We start from the raw sequence: 27,994 nt of genomic DNA on the forward strand, positions 1-27,994 counted from the left end.
GGGTAGCATTTACACATACCCGATGTTATAACGATAACATAACGATTTATGCCAGGGAAGACACCCAAAGTGCGTTTGGCGTCATTTGACGTCATTTGGCGTCATTTGGGGAGAAGGCCAAGGGGAGACTGGTTTAGACTGATATTTATTTATATATTTATTTATATTACAATAGCGATTTTATAATAATAGAACGCCGGTTCTAAATGGACGAAGTACCCCTTTAATTATAAAAGTAGGACATCCATCCATCACCCCCTATTTATACCCAAGTGACAGATTGAGGGTCTTAACACAACACAATTAACACAATCTGGTCACAATCGTTAATTGTCGTTAGACTATTGGTATAATTCGGCCTGCAGGCAATCGGTATGTTTCGGGTTACATTGGCTTACATCGGGTCTAATTCGGGTAAAAAAATAAATAGCGTGACTCTATCGGGTGTAATTCGTGTGCATTCGTGTAATAAACGTGCTATTCCGTATGTCTTCCCTAGAGACATTAACCTTTTAACCTTATTAACCTTTATAAGCAGTGTTCTCGCTTTAGTAATCGGCAGTAGAACATACGTTGGTTTCACCAAAAACACCTGTTTTTGACCAAAAATGGAGAAAACAAGCTTTTTGTGAAAATAAACTTTTTTTGCTTTAGTAATAATAATAATAATAATACATTTAATTTAGAGGCGCCTTTCAAGACACCCAAGGTCACCTTACAGAGCATATAGTCATCATAAATCGTTTAAAAAAAAAAGACATTGTGGAAAAAACATAATAAATAAAAAATAAATAAAACAAAAACAAGACAAAACAAAACAAACAAACAATCAAAACAATGATCAGTTAGACGTTGTGTGCGAGTTTGAACAGGTGAGTTTTGAGTTGTGACTTGAAGGTTGTAATGGTGTCTGACTGTTTTATGTGTGGGGGGAGGGAGTTCCAGAGTCTGGGTGCTGAACAGCTGAATGACCGGGCACCCATTGTAGTGAGTCGTGATGTGGGGATACATAGTAGTCCAGCAGAGGTTGAGCGGAGGGAGCGGGAGGGAGTGTATTCTTGGAGGAGGTCGCAGAGGTAACTGGGGGCTAGGTTGTGGAGAGCTTTGTAGGTGAGGAGTAGGGTTTTATATTGGATGCGGTAGTGTACTGGGAGCCAGTGAAGTTGGATGAGGACAGGGGTGATGTGGTCAGATGATTTGGTGCGGGTGATGATCCGGGCGGCTGAGGTCTGAATGATCTGCAGTCTGTTGATGAGTTTGGTGGGGAGTCCGGCGAGGAGGGCGTTGCAGTAGTCTATGCGTGATGTGACAAATGACAAATGACAAATGACAAATGTTAGTGACCCCTTCAACACCTGAAAATTGGTTTCCCTCCATAAAACAGCAAAAACAAAATTGAGACAGGTATTTTGATAGGACAATAATAATTTATTTGCAAATATATAACCAATATATAATATAAATAAAAAAAAAGAAAATTCTTCAAAATGTCAGTTGTACAATTCTTTCCAGGTATGTATTTCTGTATGTTGGCGCAGCTATATCAAATCCTGTGTGTGTGTGTGTGTGTGTGTGTGTGTGTGTGTGTGTGTGTGTGTGTGTGTGTGTGTGTGTGTGTGTGTGTGTGTGTGTGTGTGTGTGTGTGTGTGTGTGTGTGCTTGTTTCCACCCCTACACAAAATAGTTCAGCTTAGTGTGGTAAGCTGTAAAACACTCCCCTGCGTGCAAGGGGACACGACAGGACTGACACCACATTTTGTCTCGCTGCGCAGACCCCTGCGAGCACAGACCCTACACCTCCTTGCTGGTCTCCCCTTCTTGCTGGTGGGCATCAGGTGTTTGAGTTTGTGTCTGCTTAGCCCTCCGTCTAGCCTGCTCTCTGGGTCAGTGTTATATGGTGCTCTCGGAGTACGTCAGCCTTCCTCCAAGTCCCAGACCCCTCAACCCCCACACCTTCCACTTCCTCCTCCTCCACTTCCTCCTCCTCACACCCTCCCACATGTCGCTTTACTGTCCAGGACTTCACTACCCTGCGAATGAACTCCAAGAGGGTTTTACACTCCCCTGGGTTTCTGGCTCGGTAGAGGACATAGGCGTTAAACATGCATAGTTGGAAGAGATAGGCTACAAACTTCTTTGACCAGTTCAGCGATCTTCGGATGAAGGGATAGTATGCAATAATTTGGTCCAACTTGTCTACCCCATTCATGGATGCATTGTACACAACAACACACTCTGGCTTGAGCTGAGCAGCCTTGTCTTTGTTTCCCCTCCTCCACACATCAACCCTCTGCATGCTATCTTGGTGGTAGGTAGTCACCATCCTAACCAACCGTTTGTCCTGCCATGCTACTACCATCACCCTCTCATTGTGCCGCACAACTTTTTCCCCCACCCCCAAGTCAGTCTTTGTCATCTCGCTGATGATCTGAGGTTCCCCCCTATGTTTCCTCAGTGTTCCACAGACGTTGGTTTTCACTCCCAGTAAACCTTCACACAGTGCTACAAAATTTTAGAAATGATCCATGAACAATGGAGACGATCAAGGAGAGAGAACACTATCTCTGGCCGAGTACTAGCTTCCCCAACATAAGGACGCATATTGAAGCAGTACCCTGTGGCAGAGTCACACAGTATGTAGGATTTTATTCCATATTTAGGCTTTTGTGGGTTATACACCCTGAAAGACAGGCGCCCCCCCCAGTGCATCATACCCTCATCAATGCAAATGTTTTGCCCTGGTTGATACATCTCCTTGAACTTTTCCACAATGTAATCTAACACTGGGCGGACTTTGTACATTTTGTCAGTTGCATCTTGTGATGCATTATTGTTGAAATGAAGGAACCTCCATATAATCTGAAATCTGTTCCTAGGCATAGTCTTGCCGAAATGGGGCGTGGCATCTACCTCATCAACACTCCAGTACAGTTCAAGGCTAGGCTTTTTGATATAACCAGTGAGAAAACTGAGTCCAAAGAAAGTTTTCAATTCTGGGACTGACACTGGTTTCCATGCATTTCCTCTGCTATATGGCAGATTGTCAGGTTGTGCATCATAATATTGACTTGCATATAGGTTGGTCTGATCCACAATATTTTGGAGCAGCTTGTCAGTCAGGAAGTCAGTTGGCAGGTCGCTATCCAGCTCCGCAGCAGCCCTCCGGGGTCCAGGGGTTGCAGTGAAGGGGAAATTGTTTGGTTGCCAGCCAGCTTGATGCCAGTCATCCCCGCAACCTCTGCTGGATGCACGACCTGTAAATTATAGAAATATATAAAATTACCATAAAACATATTTTTTATTGCTGCGTTGTGATGTGAAGAATACTTTTTTTTACCTTTCTTCTTCGCTTTGCCAATAGGAGTCGGAGCTCTGCTGGATGCACGACCTGTAAATTATAGAAAAATATACAATTAGCCTACTATAAAAAAAATATTTTTTTATTGCTGCGGTGTGATGTGAAGAATACTTTTTTTTACATTTCTTCTTCGCTTTGCCAACAGGATTGGGAGCTCTGCTGGATGCATGATCTGTAAATTGAAAATTGCTTCACATCAGTAGGCTGGCAACAGATGTTACATTATGAACTAGTTGGACTAAATGGCGTTCAATGTGACATGGACTGAGGCTAACAGTGGGAGTGCGAGTGTGAGCTCTGCTGGACGCACGATCTGTAAATTGTAAATCCCTTCACATCAGTAGGCTACTGGCAACACATATTAGCTACAGTAATGAACTAGTACAGGGATGGGCAACTGTCGGCCCGCGGGCCGCATGCGGCCCGCATCCTCACTCAGTGCGGCCCGCATCCTCACTCAGTCAGGCCCGCACATAAAAAATACATAAAATACAAAGTAATAATAATTGATCGAGTTACAGAAAACTCGGTCAAGAAAGAAAGATGAGAAAAATTCATAGAATTCGAAGGCAAACCCATGCGTCTAGTTTGCTTAGAAGCGATATCAGTCATTAAAGATATCCACTTAAGTCGCCACTACAACTACTAAAACTCTTTGTTGGGTTTTAGTTCATTGAGTTGTTGCACTTAATTTTGGGCCACTGTTTTTCAGTTTTTTTACTTCATTGAATGATGATGTATGTGAGCCCTTTGCACTGATAAAAATACTGACCATTCATGTGGCTGTTTGAGCATGGAAAACATGAAATTAATGTATGTTGGTTCAATTAACATACCGTACATAGGTTATGATTCTGGATGATTTTTTAGGTAGTGGCCATCCCCAAAATGCACCAGAATACAGGAAATCATATCTACCAAATTCAAAATTGTGTAGCTTCTCTCAGCTCACGTTTAGTTGAAGTGTGCAGTCATGTGGCCCTCCGATGGTTATGATGAAAAATGTGGCCCTCTTTATCATGGAAGTTGCCCATCCCTGAACTAGTGGGACTAAATGGTGTTCATCTGACGGACTGAAGGAGGAGAGAAGGTGAAAAGTTAGCTCTTACCCCCCTTACGTCTTCCTGGAGACGCGTCAGGGGATGAGGCTCTGCTGTTCCCGGTTGACGGCAACCACTCATCTGACGAATCTGGGTCAGGTTCGCTGAATTCATCACCTGATGATTCGGAGGTGTCTGCTGAAATACGCCGTGTAGGCCTACTCTCTCTACTTGGCCCGGGTTTTTCGTCAGAGGCTTTATCGCAAACAACCAAGTTGATCGCGACACTGAGACACATACTCTGTTCGAGTGTTAGCTGTCTGAAATTTTGCTTACGTTTCGCGGGCGCCATGTTCACTTTCTTCACCCATTAGGCTACTGTTTACTCATCTCCCATCCAATTTGGCACAGCGCACGACCCACCTAGCGGGTCAGTTCGGTAGTAAATTCTCTGTTTACAAGCCTGATTTTTTGTGACAAGGTGCTCCAGATCGCTCCCCAGCCCGCCCCGTTGAAAAACATAATTGACGTCTATAGACGTCTTTGGCAGTCAACGGTTGTATTTAAATTGACGTCTATAGACGTCATTAGCAGCCAATGAGTTAACTGCTAATAAATGAATAATAAAGCCGTTTTACCTTCATAAGGCAGCAAAAAATGCTTAGTAAAGGTTTAGCAATGACATAATAAGTAAGTTAGTAAGACTCAATAAATGGGTTTGTAATGCGTTTATTGACAACTATAATACATCTATTATTAATGTTATTAAGCAATCAATAAATAGTTAACAAGTTTCTTATAAGTGCTTATAAATGTCTTGTAATCTCATAATAAACATGGTTATTATGCTATTATTGACCCTTATAGATAGTCTTATTAACCCAAATTAGAGTTAATAAGCATAAAATAAGGTCTTATTACCTATTAACAAAGGCTTATTACAAGGACTTTAATATAAAGCGTTACCTTTTGTCTTTCTTTCCCTGTCTGCCCTTCTCTTTGTTATTTACACAAACACACACACACACACACACACACACACACACACAAACACGTGCGTGCCCAGGCCGGTCAGGTCAATCCCTCCGTGAGGCTGTCTGTGGTCAACCTGTTTGGGACGAACACACACACGCAGGAGCTGGTACCACCCGAGGGATTCAGGACGAGGTGAGTCACATACACACACACACACTGTTTAGTTCCCTTTCAAATGGTGCCCCAATTGTTAGGAACAGGCATTTGTGGGATGAGCAGCAGCGCTGAGTATGTGGGTTGGGCCAATGAAAAATTTGCCAAATCTTTTCTGCAAATGGGGCACCATTTGAAAGGGTACCTTGAAGGCTATCCAATGGTATAAGATTTATTGCCAAAAAGCATTGTTACCACAGAGAAGTAATCAACCAACACCAATTTCCTTACTTTTTGTGCTAAGTTTATATACACGCAAACAAGAACACACACACACACACACACACATTTACACCCACGTAGACACACACCCACAAGCACACTCACAAATAGACAGACATGTATACACACACACACACACACACACATTCACACACACGCACATACACATACAAAAACACAACCACAAGCAAACACACACATACATACATAGACGCACGCACACATACTTACCATTAAACAGAAACAAACACACACACACACACATAAATACACACACATATCAAACACACATCTACACGCCTATTACATAAAAAAATAAATCGTCATTTTTTATCTCTCTTATTCTCTCTATCTCTCTCCCTCCCTCTTTCTTTCTCTCTCCTTTCAGGGATTTGTACGTTTCAATGGTGAAGTGGATAAGCAGCACTCACCTGGCGGTTCGCTGGCTGAGGCGTTCCCAGAATGCATCAGTGCTCACGGTCTGCGATGCAACTACAGGCTCCTGTATACAGGTGATTCATCAAGGGGTTGTTGCTTTTAAATATGTAATAATTGTATTAATTGATGTATTCATAATACTAATTAGGGGTGGGATGTAATATCAATACAGCGATATATCGTCGCCCTTCTTATATTTTGGATTTTTATGCTTTAAGAGTTATACAGGGAATATCGCCCGGAATATTGATATTTTAATTAGTAAAATAACGTGCTCTAAACAGTTTCAAAACTCAGTTTGGACCTTGAATAAAGACAGAAATCCAGCACTTTACCTTTTCACTGTCATTTTGTATTCATCGTGAGACATATATGGTGATGTATCGCTGTAGGATTGTCTAACAATATATCGATTATTGCAGAATCGCTGTATGGCGATATTATCGGTGTCGAGGGCCATGTATCCCGTATCGTATCATAAGGCACCCTTTGATTCCCATCCCTAGCACTAATATAGACCACTTGGAGTGACTTGGCCACTGCCTATGTTCGTTATTGGCGGTTGAAGATTTGCTTCGCTTAGCTTTTATCTGAAGTGAAGGTGAATGAAAGAGACGTGTCATTCAGGAGATTGTAACTGCTGCTGCCTCCCTTGTCTTTGAGCAAGGCATCAGTTCTTATAGTTGTCCTTGAGCTAGATGCCCAACCCATACCCGTGTGCAGACATTGGGGATCAAATGCAAAACACACCGGACATCCTAGCTTATACTCTTTCCTGCACACTGTACAGAGGACACGCAGAACATCCATTCTGAACTCAATTCCGGGGCGACAGTAGCTCGGGTAATTTCTCCGACGCTGCATTGTTCTGACCTCTCGGTCGTGTGCGGACTCCTCCGGCGGCGGAGCAGCGGGAGGAGTCCAGCCGGAGGAGTCTGCATACGACCGAGAGGACGGAACAATGGAGCACTCTGAGAAATGGACCCGACAGCTGTCCCTCATACGGCAAGAATCCCTTTCTCCTCTATGTTGCGTTTTAATATGGACTTCAGAGAGTCAAGCCAAAGTTCTGACGCTCCATTGTTCCGACCTCTCGTCGTATGGAGACTTCTCTGGTGGCGGCGGAACAGTTCCTCCGGGAGTACAGATATGGCAGCAATCCCTTTCTCCTCTATGTCGCGTTTCAATATGGACTTCAGAGAGTCAAAGCCAAAGTTCCTTTACCCCAATTCCTTCTCCACCAAGGCCGAGATAACCCTCACTACGAGTCGTTACTTGTTGCTGAAGTACCACACAGTCGGAGAACCTAACGCAGTCTTTAAGATTCATAATATCAGAGAATATCCCTGTCAGTTGCAATGAATGAATAAAGATTGTAAAAAAACATTTATTTTGACAGAAGTTACTACTTTACAACCTCATTGATGACCAACATTTAGAAAGACATGTACTTTTAATTCAGCCTTTGGTGAAATCGAACTGTTACATCTTTCCTGCTGTCGGCTCCCAGACCTTAGTCGAGGAGCACAGGATAGACGTTCCCTCCAGGGCCGATGTTCTCTCGGGGGTAACACCATTCACTTTGACCGGCAGTGGGTCTGCTTATAGGTCGGAATGAAGCGGCCACCGATTAGGCTGGGTACTTTATTCGTAGTTCAACTAACTTAACAGTGCACGTCGTTTGCACAGACACGACCGGACTCGTTCATTCACTAAACTGTCACGCGCAACCGCTCGCTCTCCTCGCTTGTCCACTCACTCACTGAAGTCACTCACACACACAAACTGCCATTCTCACGCACACACGTATGCTATTCAGAAGCGTAGTGTGTACTGAATGCATGTTGATGATGATACACTTCTTATAGGGGGTAACTACATTGGCACGACACCGGCTTCCTCCATCTTCTTCGCCACCTTTTTAAATAAATTGCCGTCTTTCGTTTTCTGACGGCGACAACAACATGACTATTGTCTCCTTATACTTCCGGATGACGGCCCCTGGGAAAAATCTTGAGCATGCGCAGAGCGCTAAATCGGATTCCATGCGATCCGACCCGATTTGACTAAACAATCGAATAATATAGGTGTCTTAATTCGAGTAACTCGATTCGATTATAGTGTGACTAAGGTGTATACATGCATCTTAATAATCCAATCATAGTTGGACTAACCCAAACAATCTTTAGTGTCATGTAAACGCACTGAGTGTGTTGTTGTTTTCAGAGACAACAGGAGACTTCAGAGGCCTGGCTCACCATGCAGGTACAACTCGCCTGGATGGTTACACACATGGATGGATACACTTCTTCTTTCAACTTGAGTGACTGATGGACAGACGGACATACACCTCATAATCAAACTCTCTCAGTCATTATTTTTGTCTCTGTCTCGTTCTCTCTCCCTATCTTGCCCTCCCTTCCCCCTCTTCTCGCTCTCTCTCTCTCTCTCTCTCTCTCTCTCTCTCTCTCTCTCTCTCTCTCTCTCTCTCTCTCTCTCTCTCTCTCTCTCTCTCTCTCTCTCTCTCTCTATCTATCTATCTATCTATCTATCTATATATATATTTTCTCTCTCTCTCTCTCTATATATATATATATATTTTCTCTCTCTCTCTCCTCTCTCTCACTCCCTCCCTCTCTCTCTCTCTCTCTCTCTCTCCCCCCCTTTAGGACAGGGTTCCCTGGTTCTCCAGGGACAGGAGCAGGCTGTTCCTCACCCTGCCGGTGAAGCAGGGCGGTCAGGGTGACTTCCAGCATATCTCCATGCTCATCAAAAAGGTAGACCAAGGGTGTCTGTAATTTATGTAATGTACGTAACATAGGTAACTTCTGTAACATATATAACGTATGTAACTCATATAACATATATAACGTATGTAACTTATGCTGTGTAAGTTCTTTAATTTCTGTAACATAAGCCGCATTGCTTATGTTGATAATGTTGACGATGTTGACAATGTGAACATTTTTGATGATGCTGATAATGTCGTAACATTGCTAACGTTGGTAACCCTGGCAACACTGGTAATGATTCAGATTCAGATTCAGATTTTATTTGTCACATACACAATACATTGCAGTGAAATGTTCACAGTCGGCTCCATGCTAAATATATGCATAACAACATAACAAAACAGTAAATGCATTCAATATGTCAGAGGTTATTGCACAAAGTCTAAGGAGCGGGGGATTACTTAAATAAATATATATATCAATAAGTGCAGTTGCTCAAAGTGCTTTAATCAGTGCCATTTAGATACCTCACAGCTTGGGGGTAGAAACTCTTCCTTAGTCTCTCAGTTTTTGCCGCCAGTGAGCGGTATCTGTTTCCAGAGCGGAGCAGGGAGAATAGTCCGTAGCCAGGATGGCTGGGGTCTTTCAGGATGCTGCTGGTCTTGCCCTTGCACCGCTTGGTGTAAATGTCTGCTAGATTAGGGAGTTTCCCCCCTATGGTACGCTCAGCTGAATGCACCACTCTCTGCAGAGCCTTACGGTCCTGAATGGTGGTGTTCCCATACCAAGCGGTGATGTTCCCAGTCAGCATGCTCTCTATGGTGCAGGTGTAGAAGCTCCGCAGGACTGGTTTGGAGGCCCTGAATTTCTTCAGCCTCCTGAGATGGTACAGTCTCTGTCTGGCTTTCTTTCCCACGGTGTCCAGGTGGGTAGACGACGTCAGATCATCTGTGATTTGGACACCGAGGTACTTAAATGTGTCCACCCTCTCCACAGGGGTCCCATTGATGGATACAGGCGTGTATTCCCGTTTCTGTGTCCTCCCGAAGTCCACCAGCATCTCCTTCGTTTTGCTGGCGTTGAGGTGCAGATTGTTTTTCAGGCACCATTGTGTCAGGCACCTCACCTCCTCCAGGTAGGCCGTTTCATCGTTGTTTCGGATTAGGCCTACCACTACGGTGTCGTCAGCAAACTTTATGATGGTATTTGAGTCTGCGATGGCTGCACAGTCGTGGGTGTACAGGGAGTACAGTAGAGGGGACAGAACACAGCCCTGGGGGGCCCCTGTGTTGAGGGTGAGGGGGGATGAGGTGTGCCGGCCAGCTTTCACCACCTGAGGTCTGTCTGTTAAAAAGTCCAGGATCCACCTGCAGAGCGCGTCGTTCAGCCCCAGGCTCCTGAGCTTTTTGATGAGGGTGGAGGGGAGGATGGTATTAAAGGCTGAACTATAATCAACAAATAATAGTCTCACATAGTTCAGCACTTTCCCCTTACTCGTGTCCAGGTGTGATAGGACGCTGTGTAATATGTGAGTAATGGCATCCTCAGTGGATGTGTTGGGCCGGTACGCGAATTGTAGAGGGTCCAGGGTGTTGGGCAGTGAAGAGCAGATGTGGGCCTTGACCAGCTTCTCAAAACACTTCATCACCACAGAGGTAAGAGCAACTGGGCGATAGTCATTATGACAGGCTGGTCTAGGTTTTTTGGGTATGGGGATGATGGTGGACCTTTTAAAGCATATGGGGATGATGGACTGTGCCAGGGACAGATTGAATATAGCCGTGAACACTGGTGCCAATTGGTCGGCGCAAACCTTGAGAACCCGCCCCGCTATCTCATCTGGTCCTTCAGCCTTCCTGGCGTTCACCAGCTTAAGTGTCCTCCTGACATCATGTTCAGAGAGAACGAGTGGTCCTCCACTCCCTCCTACTCCGTCGCTCTCCCTCCCTGGTGCAATGGCCCCTTGGCAGGTGTCAAAGCGTGCAAAAAAAGTGTTGAGGTTATCCACCAACTCCTTACTTGCACCTCCCGAGGAGGGGGGCGGGCGTTTGTAGTCCGTCATGATTTTTAGCCCCTGCCATACGCTCCTGAGGTCTCCTTGCTGGAATTTGGATTCCATCTTCTCCCCATATTCCCTCTTGGCATCCTTCACTACCTTTCTCACATTGTATGCTGCTGCTTTGTAGTCATCCATATTGCCAGTCTCCAATCCTAATTTATATGCAGCCGTGCGTTGTTTCAGGGCATTCCGGGTATTATTATTTATCCATGGTTTCTGGTTTTCAAATACTTTAACAGTCACTTTGGGGACATGCATGTCTGTGGTTGTGGAGATAATATTAACGACATTCTCAGTGAGCACATTAATGTCAGTGTTAATATCTACAGTGCAGTTCTTAAACGTACCCCAAAGTGCTTCATGTAGTGCTACTCGCATGCTGTCCTCCGATTGGTCCGTCCACCGACGCACCTGTCTCGTCATCGGGGGTTCCCTTCGTAGTTTGTTGACATACGATGGCCAGAGGAAGACAGCAGCATGGTCGCTTTTCCCTAACGGGAGCAAGAGACTGGGCCTTGTATCCACCCTTAAACGGAGTATAACAATGATCCAGTGTTCTTGACCCTCTCGTAGCACAGTCAATGTGTTGATAAAGGTTTGGCATCACTTTCTTCAAATTCGCCTTGTTGAAATCGCCAGCAACCGCTAGCGCGGCCATTGGATCGCTGGCCTGGTAGCTGTTCAGTGCATCGTGAAGCACTGTTAGAGCTGTTTTTGTACATGCCTGGGGAGGAATGTACAATGCTACGATTACCACAGATGTAAATTCGCGTGGAAGATAGTGAGGCCGACATTTTATTGCCAGGATTTCCACCTCAGGGGAGCAAAAGCGCCGCAGCACGGTGATGTTTCCGCTGTGACACCAGCCCTCATTTACCATGACGGCTACGCCACCTCCGATCTCCTTCTTGGACTCCTCAAAAGTTCTGTCAGACCGGTAAACGGAGAGATTCTCCATCGGTTTTATGGAATGGTCTGCTTTGGACGGATTAAGCCAGGTTTCAGTGAAGAGGAAGATGTTACAGTTCCTTATGTCTCGTTCAAATGCACAACGCAAACGGAGATCATCCACTTTCTCATCGTTCAAGGACTGGACATTGGAACCATGATACTTGGCAAGGGTGGCTTGTGTACGCGGGCCCTCAGGGCATGCTTCACCCCTCCGCGTTTCCCTCTGGATCTTCTCCGAGGTTGTTGAGCTGCACTCCTCAGGATCTCAGCCGGGAGCGAGCGAGCGAGCCCAAACATCAGATGGACTACGTATAAAGTGAGTTGATAATCCGATGTCGATGAGTGCCTGGGAGTTGTATGTGATTATACCCAGTGCTGTATTAGCAAAAATATCCAGTGTTATCACCCAGAATACAAACAAATAACATAAATTTAGCGGAGCCGGCTTGACGGCTGCGGAAGCGGTCCGCGCCATCACACGCACGCCGTGTGATGGCGTGCCTAATGCAAGAAACGTTGGCATTGTTGGCAACGTTTGTAGTGTTGTGTTTTCAGTCACGGAGCGACCAGAATGAGGTGCGCCACCTCACCTCTGGCGACTGGGAGGTGACAAGAATCCTAGCGTATGACGAAAGCAATCAAATCATGTGAGTTAAAAGGTTCTCACTCACATAGATGCATACATGATAACACTCAACGATAAGGGTAAATTAAAGAAACATTAATTAACATCAGTGGATATAGTTATAAGCATTATCTAACTATTAAAAGTATAGTTACCATTCATTTACATTAGCTATTGTAGTAATAAGCATTAATATACAGCATTACCATAAGGGTTAGACTTTCGGTTAAGGTTTGGGTTAGGATTAGGGTTAGTGGGTTAGGGTTAGGTTCACCCTTACCCTAAGCCCCTTCAATCATTTCTTAATAAATACCTTCATTAACATGAACACCATTATCTTGGTTAACTTGAACACCGCTACTAACCATGGACACCATTAGTAAATGATTAGACCAATAGTTGATTAGTTTATTAACGGTAATACAATTGTTAGTGAATGTTAATTATTGCATTTTGCTATTTTAATGAATGGTTCTTTAATTTACCCTTATTGTAAAGTGTTATATAAATAGCAAAAATACATTAAATACTTGTTTATTTATGTTTGACTTTATTTGACAAAATATATTTTTTTATGAAAGAGACATTACAGAAAACCATGTACTAACAGTTTAAACAAGCATTATCTACTTAATGATCTAAAGCCCAGTTCAGACCAAAGATTCGCCTTGCAACGGCATGCAACTCGCAACTCCTTGCGACTCCTTGCGACGAGACGGGCTGCGACGTTCTAAAACTGGGCCGTTCACACTGGCTGCAACGCGCTGCAACTGGCTGCGACGCTAGGTGGTTTCCCTAGCAACTGTGAATGCTCTGGCACAGCTGAGAGCCGCAACAGCATCATTTGCGTAATTAGGTTAGATTAGTTAGGTTTGTGATTAGTAAGGTTTGCAATTAGTTTTATTTTTATTTTGCTTGAGAGTAGGCTAGTGTTACTGTGTTTTGTCATTCTCCGGATATCGGATATTTCAATCGGATATTTTTATGCTGGAGTGGACAGTACGGTACCGGGACGGAGTAAGGCCGTGACGTACAAGTTGTTCTGTGCTGTGATTGGCTGAAGAGAAATAGTTAAATCGCCGCGTTCTAAAACTGGACCTTGCGATTTGACATGTTCAATCTCTGGCGACTCCTTGCGACTCCTTGCAACGACCCGTTCACACCGCCACTGCGACGTTCTAAAACCGTCTTGTTGCAAGCCGTTGCAAGGTCAATCTTTGGTCTGAACTGGGCTTTAGAGAGAAACTATTTACAAAGAAGAACCTCTTCCCATCTTACCAAAACCAGAAAATAAAAGTCTTGATACTGGTATAAACTAGTTATAACCGATACAAAAAGGAGTGTTTGGTCTGTCTGTGAATGGACTACACAATAAAACACAGGAGGTGATGACCGAACACGTCTTCATAACCTCGTCTTAGCTTCTCCGTTGTGTGTTCTTTTCTTAACGTATGCAGATACTTTCTGAGCACAGAGGATTCTCCACAACACCGACACATGTACAGGTAAGATACTGAAGTTCAACTTGCTTTCATTTTCACTTGGCTTTTTGCTCAATAGCTTCCGATTTATGGAACCCAGACACCTCAGACCAATGTGGACATGTCCTGCTATGTGGTACTAACAAGACACACCTCACTAAAAATCATATTTTGCAGCGTCTATTTCATTTAAATATTTTAAGATTCCCATTCATTTCCTACGAAAAATTGCTTTTTCCTCAATAGCTTCCGAGTCATGGGACCCAGACACCCCAGACCAATGCAAACCTGTCCTGCTATGTGGTACTAACAAGAAACACCTCACTAAAAATTCATATTTTGCACCTCCTATTTTATTTAAATATTTTAAGAATCTCATTAATTTCCTATGGAAAACAGCTTCTTACTCAATAGCTTCCGAGTTATGGGACCCAGACCACCTCAGACCAATGGAGACCTGTCCTGCTATGTGGTACTAACAAGACACACCTCACTAAAGATTCATATTTTCCACCTCCTATTTTATTTACATTTTTCATAAATCCAATTCATTTCCTATGGAAAACGGCTTTTTGCTCAATACCTTCCGAGTTATTGGACCCAGACATCCCAGATCAATAAAGACATGTCCTGCTTCGTGGTACTAAAAAGACACACCTCATTAGAAATTCATATTTTTACGGAAGAGGATTAGGGCCACACATAACAAAAGAAAAATAGTTCTGACTTTAAAGTCAGAATTCTGACTTTAAAGTCAGAATTCTAAGATTAATGTCAGAATTCTGACTTAAACTCAGAATTCTGACATTCATTTCAGAATTCTGAGAAAAAAGTCTCAGGAGAGAGGGAGAGACACTTTGCTTTATGCAGTAGGAGGTAGAAGTAGAAGCCATTTCGTTAATGGAAGACCAAAAGGTGAGTGAAACTGGAACATGTGTTGTTTTGGTCCAAGTTTCACTCGCCTTTAGGTCTTCCATTAACGATGGAAGACCTAAATGGCTTCTTCTTCTTCCTCCTACTGCATAAAGCAAAGTGTCTCTCCCATAGAGGTTGGTCCTTACGGGTACCAGTAGTTCTGACTTTAAAGTCAGAATTCTGACTCTTTTCTCAGAATTCTGAGAATACAGTCAGAATTTAATTATTTTTTTATGTGTGGCCCTAATCCTCTTCCGTATATTTTGTACCTCCTATTTTATTTAATTTTTTTAAGAATCCCATTCATATGGGAAACGGCTTTTTGCTCAATAGCTTCCAAGTTATGGGACCCAGAAACCCTAGACCAATGGAGATCTGTCCTGCTATGTGGTACTAACAAGACACACCTCACTAAAAATGCATATAAACGTATATTTTGCACCTCCTATTTTGTTTAAATTGTTTTTAAATCCCATTCATTTCCTATGGAAAATGGCTTTTTGCTCAATAGCTTCCATGTTATGGGACCCTAACACCCCAGACCAATGCAGAACTATTCTGCTATGATATACTAATCAAACACACCTTAATATATGTTTTCCCACTTCAATTGTATCCATTTTCTAAAGAAAAATGCAGAGCCTTTCTGGTATGTGTGTATTTCTTGGTTAATATATTCATTAATTGTACTCTTTTGCACCTACTATGTTTTATGATGTGATCAATAATGTTCTTTTGTATCTTTCAGGGTCTTTATTCAGCATTTACAGGGTTCATTCATTTAACCGGCATCTGTTGGGTAGCAACCAGCAATCACCACCGGTCTAAGCATGCATGCGCACATACACCTTCTAGCTTGGTATGGTGGCTCACCTGTGACAATGTGTACGAGCATTGCATATCGTTCTACAACTATTTCATTTACAATATTTAAATAACACCCTTCTTCCAGATATCAGAAAACCGATTTCTGCTTTACCTTCCACCAGGGGCACCAGCAGGAGCATTGGAATGGAACAAAGTATTGTTTAATTCAGCATTTTGTTGATGTTTTTCATTGATCATTTCATTATCTGAACTTACCGAAAGAACATTTACACGATATATTGCATGGCATTATGGGGCTACACAAGCCCGGAACTGTACCTACGCTGGATGCTACAATATTGAACAAAAAGCCATTTTCAATAGTAAATGAATGGTTTGTCTTTAAAGAGGCACTATGAAAACCTTAAAGTAAAATAGGAGGTGCAAAACCAGTTGCCTTGCAGTGCCCAACTCAGGACACTTGGGGGGAGAGAGCTGAGAGTGGTGGGGTGTATTAAGTCAATGGTAGACTACATACTTCATATAATATTGACATCCCATCAGGGCTCTACGTAAACTTTTTTTTTGGGCTTAAGTTTGATAAGTTTGGGCTTATCGATATCACTATCGAGTCTCATTGTTTTTTTCCTCCCGTAGGGCCGTAGTGTCCTGTAACGTTATTGTCCCTGGAGTCGCATGACTCGCGTCACGGCATTTAAATATAATCAATCCAATCGCTGCAGTGTGTCCACCAATGTTTTTTAATGAAATTGTAAACAAACAACAGGTATTAAAAGTAAAACTGGTGAAGTCTGGCAGTTAACCTCGCTCACGTCACGACTCACGAGGATGGCTGAACGGGCGAAAAGGTCTACAGTTTGGCTTCATTTTACCAAGCCCAAAGATAAAGCGGAAGTGAAATGCAACTTATGTTGCAAAATAATTTCTTGTAAAGGGGGGAACACAACCTCAATGGCCAAAAACATAAGCATCGTGCATCAAATAAAGGCCAAATGCACTACCTTCGACTATCTCGGGGTTGAAAAGACTCCGACTCCTCCTCCTGCCGCCGCACGACAACCGGGCGTCCACAGTACCAGCGGTAAGCGCACACACAGACTTTGTAGCTTGTCCCGTCAGTTAAAAATAGTAATCCAATAGTGAAATCCGTGTCGTAATCAGCAGCATACAAGCTAGTTCCTTGAAAAGTAATTAAGTTTCAGACGTGCTGCGTGATGATGCGTTAAGGTTGGCTCAGTAAAACGACTACTAGGTTATGCGTTCAAGTGTAACGTAAAGAAAAGGGAAATTGAGTTTTTGGTGAGAAACATGAGTAATACAGTTGTATAGTGCTCTAATCATTTTAGAATATATAATTAAACTAATTTAACTTTATTAAAAATGACATTTATTTTAAAATAAAAAAATCCTAAATATTTTCCTAATCACTAAAAACATGATGAAAAGTGACAGTAGACAATACATTAACCAACAATTGTGAACAATTACATATTTTTTAAACCAAAAAAAGAAATTTCTTCAAAATATAGGACATTTCTTCAAATGCATTTTTTTCCCACTTCCTTTCTGTCTGAGAAGAACATTTGGAGGACCTTGTAATGATTTTTTTTTAATTATAAGTAAAAATATATATATGTATATATATACTCCAAACTCCCTTCACCCTGGCTGCCAGGAAGATGCCTTCTAATCAAGTGGAGCAGTGTAACAGGGCTGTCACAAAATTTGTGGTAAAAGGCTTGCACCCTTTTGCAACAGTTGAATCACCGTGGTTTAGGGAAATGACAAAGGCCCTCAATCCACGTTACACCCCTCCTTGCAGGACTGTTCTATCAAACACCCTCATCCCTGCATGGTATGAGGTGGAGAAGCAGAATGTCATTACAGAGCTGGCAAATGTTAGCAAGGTAGCCATTACAAGTGATGGGTGGACTAGCTTAGCGCAAGACCACTACATTACTGTAACTGCCCATTACAGCAGCCAAGGCAAGCTTCACCAAAAAGTCCTCCGGACCAAAGCTGTCTACAGAGCGCAGACCGGGGAAACAGTGGCAGTGGAGATTGGGGAGGTGTTGGGAGAGTTTGGCATTACTCACAAGGTGGTTGTCATGGCTGTAGACAACACGTCCAACATGGATGTTGCTGCAAAGAAGCTGGACATCCTCAAACTGGGTTGCTTTGCCCACACCCTTAACTTGGCTGCGCAAAAAGTTTACAGCATTGCTACGCCGCCCCGATGGGCAGCAAAACTAAGAGCAGTCATCGTGTGGATGAAACGTTCTTCAATGGCGAAGATAGTGCTAAAAGAAAAGCAGCTCCTCCTCAAACTTCCAACAGCACACCATGATACTGGATGTGAAAACCAGGTAGAACTCCCTTTTTCTGATGGTTGAGAGGTTCCTTGAGCAGTATCCGGCTCTCCAAGCTGCAGTGTTGGATCCACGTATAAGAAAGCCCATTGAGAGGGACCGACTGGATGGGATCACAGATGAGGACTTTACCAAAGCAGAGGAGTTCATAAAGGTCATGAAGGTCCTGTACACTTCTACACTGTGTGTATTTAGTGAGAAAACCCCCACCTGTGGACAGATCCTTCCGATACTCATGAAACTGAAGGCCCACTTCACAGTTCAGGAAGGAGACTCTTCGTTTGTGTCCGACATTAAACAGAAGGTTTTGACTGACCTATCTGGACGTTACCAGGAGGAAAAAATCCAACAGTTCCTCGGAGAGGTGACGGCAATGGACCCAAGGTTTAAAGCCAAAAGTGTCAGGCACAGCACCTGGGAATATTTGCAGGAGGCAGCTGTAGCAATAAATGCAACAGAAGCAGATGTCCCAATCCCTGAGTCCCATGAGGACAGCGACACAACCGAGGAGGCTATGTATGAGAATCCCCGGGTTGAAGTCAGTCCACCATCACAACCCAAAGCCAAGAGTGCCTTAGAGGAGCTTTTTGCCGAGGAGGAACAAGAGCGACGGACCATCCGTATGAATAACTCCAACAGCAGCATTCAGCAGAGAGTACGTGATGAAATCCAGCTCTGCAGAAGCCTGCCTATGATTTCTATGGCAGAGGACCCAGTTCTCTGGTGGTGGACAAAGAGAGACACCCTGCCCCTGCTAGCGGAACTCTCTCACGGCTACCTTATTGTTCAAGCATCTTCCACCCCTTCAGAGAGGGTGTTTTCCACTGCTGGGGACACCATCAGCCAGGAGCGTTTTCTGCAAAAAAATACCTGTTAATTTATGAGCTGATATTTTATTTCCTTTTGTGTTCCTTTTATATACATTATGACATTTTATTTTTTATTCGGTGCTGCTGATATATTCTTTCTATTGTTAGTTTTATGTTTCTAAGTGGCCTATTACATTAGCCATGTTTATTGAAGGCTAGAAGGCTAAAAGTATCGATAGTGGTATCGATAAAGACTCGGATCGATAAGGAGTATCGATGAAGGTATCGATATCAATAAATATTAACGATCCCCATCCCTACTCATGCCCCTAAGTTAAAAAAACTACTTTTTTTGTTTAGAACATTTATTAGCGTGCAGAAATTACACACACCAACAGCACACACAAAATTAAGACAAGAATACATTTAGGCTACACAAAACAGCACCAATTTACAAAAAAAACGAAATTAACATAAATAGTCAAAATCACATTTAGGCTACAAAAAAATCATGCCAGAGTCACTTGGCCATGACTTATAGTTGGGTCGACGTGACCTTTTTCCAGCTGACAGTTTTCGGCACATTTAGTGGGATCAAATAATTCAAGTGAGGGGCCCTATGTAGTGATCCTGATAAGATCCTCTGTGGTGGAGATATGCAAGCAGCTCCTCAAAGAGCTTTTGAGGCGTTTCTGCGCAAAAAAGCCCCGCTCACACTGTGCAGCAGAAATTGGGAGGACCAACAGTATGTCCACAAGGTGTGTAGGATGTTCTGTAAGAGTCATTTAAAAGGGACTCATACTGACTGATCAAAATAAATAACTACATACAAGAAATACCTCATTCCAATTAAAGTACAACCTTCCATTTAAGTGCTGAAGTGTATGTTACCTTGTAGTCAGTTCTGTATGGCTCTTTGGTTGAAACAGTTTGCCATAAGCTGCTTAAGGACTTGTCCTTAAACGTGTGGCTGACAAGGGTCTTCAAACTTTGCTATTCCCCTGGCAAAGCATCCATCTGGCATCTAGAGCTAGAGAGAGAAAAACATAGGTTTGTTACTCATCTGTTTCATAATCTGGTAACCCATCAAATCCATGATATTTGACAGCAACGTGCCTTGTAAGGACAGGAAGAAAATTCTCAATTAGGGCCTCCAACTGATCGTTGCCATAATCAACCAGTTCATTGGTATTCTCAGGCCAGGTGTCGTGATGAAAGATTTTCATACAATTCACTGCAGAGTAGTCTTCAGAGTCTTCATTAATGAGACTGCCGAATCTGTTGTTAATGGCTTCCACAGTGGTGGTGATGACAGTGGTGTTGTTTCTCTGTAGCCTGTGCTGCATTCCTGTGACCTCTCCCGAGAGTAGTACACCCTTTAAGAAAGAATGATGGAAAAAGAACAACATACCTAGTTATTAATCTCAAAGGAATTGTAAAGCATCCAGTAGCTTGTGCACACAACATGCACATTCAACCTACAGAATATTTCACACAGACATGTAAAAGACATGTGAGGTGATTACAAAAGAGTAGTCATGGACTATTTCTCATTAAGCTGTTGTACTACACTCAATTTCCTGTATCCCTAACAAACCTGAAATGAGATCTCTTCCTGCCCTTGTAGACATTCCATGAACTGACATAGCATGCCTCCTCTTTGCGGTGTTTCCTGCATAGCCTGCAACACCATCACTGTCTTTCTCAGCGCTGAAATGGCTTGAGGAAGAATGAGGTCGTTCTTCTGCAGAACGCAACTGAGCGAGGCCAGTTCATTAGACACATCAGCCAGGAAATTGCTAAATGTGCGGAAGTTAATCTCCTGCATTTCCTTCCTAATCTGAACAGGGGCAGTTAGAACAAATACATTGTTTAGATTTTAAGTGATGTAACCCAAAATAAATCAGGTTCATAAGCAATGTGTACTATGGTTTGGTAAAATGTACCTTCTTTGCATGCCCTTGAATTTCAGCACTGGCTGCTGAGGAGGCAAGGTTGTCCATGTGGTGCAGAACAGCCGAATACTGACCACTGTCAATTGACAGACTCCCTTCTTTTCCTGCACGAAGGAACACACTCAGTGCCCGGTGTACATGGGGAATCCACCTCGTCCCTATCACGCTCGAAGGAGAGCAGACCCTCACACCTAGCTCTTCTCCAATCAGGTTCAGCTCACGCCTGGATTTAGGGCTCTGGTGGTACGTCTTCCACACAAGATGGAGAAGGTCATAGACTTTGGCCACCATTGTCTCATTGAGCTGCAAATATCTTGGTGTACAGATCACTCCTGCTTTTTTATCCTTCTTTACAAAACATCTTGTTTGAAAAATGTAAAAACGACTTTGCTAGAAGGATGAACCTCCCCCTGTCCTGAGCTGGCCGAATTTACCTTGTTAAAATGTTTCCAAAGATTCTTTACCTCAAAATATATTATTTAGCTCTTTGGAGGGATGCATATCTTTGTTTATTTGGACGGTAAATCTCCTAGAATTAAAATAAGCGCCCTCCAAAGACCTTAAAAGCTTGCTGGACTAGCTCTATCTAATTTATTTACTATTATTGGGCATGCAATATAAAGACAATGCTACTCTGGATTGGGTGGGATCGTCTCATTGGGTGTGAGGCCTGGGTGCAAATGGAGTGTGCCTCTAGCTCATTTGGTCTAGGTTTGATACTATGTGCCCCATCACCTCCTCTGCAAAGCCAATGTTGCGCTAACCAAATGGTCTATCACTCAGTCAGTGTCTGGTCACAATTTAGAAGACATTTTAAGTTTGGTGAATTCTCCCATAAAGAATAATTGTAACTTCCCACCTTCTCTGTCAGATTCTACATTTGGAACTTGGTTCTCAAATTGCATTTAGTCCATTTCTAATCTATGTGCGGTGTTTGGGTGTTTTGCCCATCTTTCTCGATTATATAATTTACCAAAGTCCCACTTATTTAGATTTCTCTAAATTAAACACTTTGTCCAGAAAAGTATTACCTCCTTTCCAGATTTCCCAGCGAGCAGCAATATGGTTGAACATATCCTTTCATTATCCCCTTTGCGTAAAGGTCTTATTTCAGTTCTTAAGAACTGCATATCCAATATTTCCCCTCAATCTTTGCAGGATATTAGGAGGAACTGGGAGAGCTATCTTGGTGAGAATTTTACAGATGATCAGTGGAAGGCTGTGCTTGACTTAGTACATACATCTTCTCCTTGCGCCAGGCACAGTGTGATACAACTCAAAATAGTTCTATGAGCACACTTGACCAAGTCAAGACTGGTGAAAATGTTCCCTAATGTTGACCCCTCATGTCTCTGTAAAGGTCAACCAGCAGACTATATTCAGATGTTCTGGTCTTGCACCAAACTTAACACATTCTGGGCCAGCATCTTTGGCGCCTACTCTAAAATGCTTCAAAGACTCATCACCCCCAACCCTGTATGTGCCCTATTTGGTTTTACCCCTGAAAACCGTTCCCTTATAGCATTCACCTCCTTGATTGCAAGACGTTTGATCCTTCTCTCTTGGAAGGATCAAGCACCCCCCGGCTTCACTAGGTGGATTAGGGATATTATGCATTTCCTGAAGCTTGAAAAGATCAGATATACTTTTAAAGGTTCCTTGCAAAAATGTAGGAAGGTTTGGGCCCCCTTTTTAGAATACCCATGAGAGCTTGCAAATACCATTAAATAATGATGACTATTGGGCTATTATCAGAGGGAAGCAGTGCACCCCCCTACCCCCCACCCTCTCCCCCTCCTTTAATTTAAAATGTAATTGCCGTTATTTTATTTTATTCTTTATATATATATATATATATATTGTGGCAATCTGGTCCCAATAATGTCTCTTCGTTCCCAAAATTACCACACTGTCATCCGTTTCAGACTGAGAAATTTGGCTTTTATTCACAATACATGCGACTTCAGTAGGACACGAGGATCTGTGTCCTACGTGGAAAGAAAAAAGGAAAATAAAACCGATGACTCCGAGAGTCACGGTACTGTCTCGGTTCAGGGTCCCAGTAGCTGGTCTGGTCTTGCCTCGGGTTTAGGGGGGAGTCCCGTGTGTCGCCTCTGGCTCTCGATCGTCACCGGTGCGGCCGCGTTCTCTCGGGGCGTTAAGGAAGCAGTCCGGTTAAATCCAACGGTCCACTCCTCCGTAGCAGACGCCTCCCGTGTGCAACATTCCCGACGTCTCCAGGCTTGCTTGTGCGTCTGGACTCTCTCCCTAAAGGGACCAAAACCACAGCCTTTTATCCATTGCCTAATTGGCCTCCTCCTCCACCGCAGGTGCTTCTTATCAGGCTCACCAGTGCGACCTAAAATGAGCCCTCTGTCGCCGACTGGTGGGAATCGATGGTATCTCCCGTCCATGACCTCTCCCCTGGGCGGCCCGGTCCAATAGGTTGGGGCCGGGTTGCCACACTCCTCCACCGCTGGAAGAAGCCTCGGGTTGTTTTCTTCCGACCAGAGACTAGCATCTCGGCGGGACAAGGCGTCAGGGTTGGCGTGGTTCCGTCCTGGTCTGTGGTCCACCTGGAACCTAAAATCTTGTAGGGCCAGGAACCACCTCGTAACCCGGGCGTTTGTGTCCTTCGCGCTCGCCATCCACTTAAGTGGTGCGTGGTCCGTGACGAGGGTGAACTCCCGGCCCAGGAGGTCATATTTCAACCTGTCGAGGGCCCATTTGATAGCCAGGGCCTCCTTCTCCACGGTGGAATAATTCTTCTTGTTCGAGAGGAGCTTCCAGCTAATGTAGGTTACAGGGTGCTCTTCTCCCCTCCGGATCTGAGAGAGAACCGCTCCCAGTTCCACCTCGGATGCGTCTGTGTGGACTATTAGGGGCGGAGAAAAGTCAGGGGTTACTAGGACGGGCTCCGCGCATAGGGCTCTTTTAAGGTCGTCGAATGCCTTCTCTGCCACCACTGACCACGTTATCCGGTCTGGTAGTGCTTTCCTGGTTAGGTCATTGAGGGGACTTGCCAGAGTGGCGAAGCCAGGGATAAATCTCTGGTAGTAGCCTACCAGACCCAGAAAGGATTTCACCGGTTTTTTGATGGTGGGGCGGGGCCAGTTCCGGATGGCGGCGACCTTACTCTCCTGGGGTCGGACGTTTCCCCGTCCGACCTGGTATCCCAGGTACGCCGTCTCTTCCAGACGCCGACGCCGACACTCGGGGCAGGCCTGCCAATAAAGCCTATCCAAGACTCGTTCCCGGTTTTGTCCATGCCCAAGTGGGCTCCTCAACAGATGAGAGTGGGCCATAAACAGTACCTTGTTAACGTAAGGTTGGGGTATGTCAAGTAAGGTCGATTTCTTAGAGTCCAAGGACCTGCTACGGAGGAGTGTAGGTTAGAGCTTCAGTGAACAAACTAACTGTTCTAGTATAGGCATCGTGGATCTAAGAGGTTACCTAGTACAAAGAAATCAAACGTATCCCGGGAGTTAGTCATTCCAAACTCCTAAAACATCTCAGCAAATTCACCAAGTGCACGGATCCCAGAGGAGAGCTATCATAACAGACGTGATCGGTCTGCCACATTCCTGGCTACGGGTTATGCCCAGGGGTAGGGCACCGAGGTAAGAGGGATAGGCGTCTGATACAAGGTAGCTGGGGGCTGAGCGAATCTCCTCACCAACCTGTTACAACCGTTACGGGATACAGGTTTCACTAGCATCGCCATTTAGGGGGTGGTAGAATTGACGGATCTGACAGGTACCACCAGCTGTTCCCTTACTACTCCCCCTTTTTTGATCACTCTGTACAACAATCCTCCCCGGGTGCTGAATTAAGGGAATGGCAGGTGACTCACCGATTCCCTGTCTTGTCCTTTGTGGGCGAGGATGTGACTCCAGGCATGCTTCAGGGTGTCGTCCTGAAGTTGAGCATTTGCGAACTGCCCGGGCCGATCCGTTCCCCATCGCCCTGTCGGGTAGAAATCCGAGAACTCGGTGAGGGGTGAGCTCTCTGTTTCTCTTGGCGGGCCTGTCGGTTCCGTAGCTGTCTGCGTCTCCGGAGTGTTGTGGTCTGGTTCCCTAGATCCTGCCCAAGGGTCCCTCCCGTCGAGTGGGCTGGGGTGCTCGGTAGGATGGGGTCATCTCCGTCGGACCCGTCTTCCTCTGCGGATGATTCGGACGGGATTGAGAGGGGCACCCGTGCCCCATAAGCGGGTCGGCCGACTCTTCCCTGCCGGTGTGAAGTGTTCCGCGGTGGCCTATACTCGGGTTTGGGCTTCCACAACCTGTGAAAGATGGGGCAGTCTCTCCCGATTATTACAGGTACAGGAAGGCGTGGTACAACCCCAGCTCACGCCGTGTACATCCCTCGGGGGGTTTGTACTTCCACGTAACATGTCTCGTAGGTGGCGGTGTCCCCGTGTACGCAGGTGACCTCCATAGGTTCACCCCGCTGACCTCCGGCTAGGTCTGGGCGTAGGAGGGTCACGATGCTCCCTGTATCCAGGAGAGCCTGGGTGTCTTTCCTCCTTACCCGTACCAGGAGTGTAGGGGCCCTGAGCTCGTTGGGTTCTCTACATGTGGATTGGAGACACGGCCCGGTCTTTCCCCCGGCGGCAAAGCCTGAGGGCATGGGCACATCCTGATTTCCGGGGCACTGATGGGCTAGGTGCCTGACCTGACCACAGCTGAAACACCGTCGGTCCTCTCAGGGTTTCCTGGGAGGGGGTCGGCGGCCTCGGCAGGGTCGTCCTCTGGGAGACGCTACTCCACCGTCGGTCCCTACGTGGCTCGGCGTGTCGCGTGGGGTTCCGGTCGTTGTAGCTCAGCTGCTGGGCCACCTGCCAGTTTTCCAGCTGTCTCACCAGCTCATCTACCGTCTCGGGATGGTTGCTGCCGATGGTTCTCCGGGCCTCTGGTGGTAACTGACGGACGGTATTGTCTATGAGCACGCGTTCTAGAACACTGGGTGCTTCCCCGCCCGTGAGCCATCTTGTGATCAACCTTCCGAGCTGGGGATTTTGGACTGGACGACGCCCCGGATATCAAATCTCCAGTCATGGAAACGTTGAGCCCTGGCGGCGAGGCAATGCCCATAATATGCCATTATCGCTTGCTTCAAGGTCGTGTAATGGCTGTCCTGCTCCGGCTTGAGGTCTTGGCTTGCCTGCTGGGTTGGCCCGGTGAGGAAGGGTGACAAGATGTGGGCCCACTGGTCTTCCGGCCAGCCTTCCCGTCTGGCCGTCCTCTCAAAGACCTCCAGGTATGCCTCCACGTCATCATCTGGGCCAAGTTTGGTGAGTTGGCTCGTTGGTGCGGAAGCGGGTGATCCGCGTGTCGCCTGCTGGGCGAGGTGCAGAACGGCCTCCCGAAGAAGGGCGAGGCTCTCATGAGTGTCTCTCTGCGTAGCGGCAGCTAGGGCTTGGTCCCACTGTTGGCGCTGGGCGGCGGCCGCAGCTTCGGCTCCGTCTGGGCTCGGCATTGGTCGTGGGGGGTAGTCCGTAGCGGAGTCAGATTGCCTGCATCCTCCACCATATGTGGCAATCTGGTCCCAATAATGTCTCTGCGTTCCCACAATTACCACACTGTCATCCGTTTCAGACCGAGAAATTAGGCTTTTATGCACAATACATGCGACTTCAGTAGGACACGAGGATCCGTGTCCTACGTGGAACAAAAAAGGAAAAGAAAACCGATTCCGAGTCACGGTACTGTCTCGGGCTCAGGGTCCCGGTAGCTGGGCTGGTCTTGCTTCGGGTATAGGGGGGAGTCCCATGTGTCGTCTCTGGCTCTCGATCGTCACCGGTGCGGCCGCGTTCTCTCGGAGCGTTAAGGAAGCAGTCTGGTTCAGGAAGGAATCCAGCGGTCCACTCCTCCGTAGCAGACGCCTCCCGTGTGCAACTCTCCCGACGTCTCCAGGCTTGCTCGTGCGTCTGGACTCTCTTCCTAAAGGGACCAAAACCACAGCCTTTTATCCATTGCCTAATTGGCCTCCTCCTCCACCGCAGGTGCTTCTTATCAGGCTCACCAGTGTGACCTAAAATGAGCCCTCTGTCGCCGACTGGTGGGAAACAATGGTATCTCCCGTCCAAGACCTTTCCCCTGGGCGGCCTGGTCCAATGGGTTGGGGCCGGGTTGCCACAATATCCATATATATATATTTTTTTTACTATTTTCCAATGTTTACTTTACTGTTCTTATACTTACTTATTTTGAAATATTGTACTAAACTGTATATGATCCGTCTGTAAACCTTCTTTGGACAATAGTCATTATTGTGCAGATCTGGACTTAAAGGGACAAGCTGGGAAGGGTGGTTTGAGGGGGGGAAGGTATTTTTGCTCATTACCCTTTTTTGCGTCAAAATATTGTGTCAAATTTGAGTAATATTTTATATACGAATGTGAAATGTTGTTTAAAAAAAAGAAATGTTAAATTTCTCATGTCCATTATTATATTGTTAAAAAAAAAAGAGTTTAGTGAATAAAACCTCTATTTTACAAGGGTTATGTAGTGCAGTCAAGAAAGGTTTTTGGCTGAAATCTATCAAAATCAATAGATTTCAGTTCTGTCCCTAATTCCCCAATTCCCGTCTTCTCCCTCCAGTGTGTCAACTCTGGGCTTGTTTCCAAGGCGATGCCTGACCTGCGGCCTAAGGCAGGGCTGCACGTTCTTTGACGCTGACGTCAGCCCAGACTCCCAGCATGCAATTCTACGATGCAAAGGTTAGAAAATGGTGGAAGCTGCACGTTTGCAGCAAGAGGCCGCATCAAACACTGTTTAGATCAATTCTAATAATTTTTAGTTTGGTTTTAGTTGTATGGCTACTCTTTATGATGTAAAAGGGGCACTTTGTATTTAACAGTAGCCAGGTTTGTAAGTGTGTTTTTAGTTAAATATTTTACAATGTCTTTCATCTATGTAACATCTCTTTCGGTATGTGCTTGCAGTGTCACCCAGTGCGTTCATTTGTTGTAATTTTCCTTAATGTGAACTTTTTTGGTGTTGATGTTAATACTTATATATATA

The 27,994-nt window shown here is 45.0% G+C and overlaps 1 protein-coding gene across 1 annotated transcript in view; it reads left to right on the forward strand.

Moving 5' to 3' along the window:
* Positions 1-27,994, forward strand: part of LOC115541697 (inactive dipeptidyl peptidase 10-like) — a 254,281-nt gene that overhangs the window by 113,619 nt on the left and 112,668 nt on the right. The window contains exons 10-16 of the mRNA XM_030353542.1: positions 5,464-5,564; positions 6,196-6,319; positions 8,472-8,510; positions 8,915-9,022; positions 12,543-12,634; positions 14,070-14,117; positions 27,572-27,690. Of these exons, the coding sequence (XP_030209402.1) occupies positions 5,464-5,564; positions 6,196-6,319; positions 8,472-8,510; positions 8,915-9,022; positions 12,543-12,634; positions 14,070-14,117; positions 27,572-27,690 (631 nt within the window). The remainder of the gene's footprint in view (positions 1-5,463; positions 5,565-6,195; positions 6,320-8,471; positions 8,511-8,914; positions 9,023-12,542; positions 12,635-14,069; positions 14,118-27,571; positions 27,691-27,994) is intronic.

This window comes from Gadus morhua, chromosome 4 (genome assembly GCF_902167405.1).
Source record: "Gadus morhua chromosome 4, gadMor3.0, whole genome shotgun sequence".
Taxonomy (NCBI): Eukaryota; Metazoa; Chordata; class Actinopteri; order Gadiformes; family Gadidae; genus Gadus; species Gadus morhua.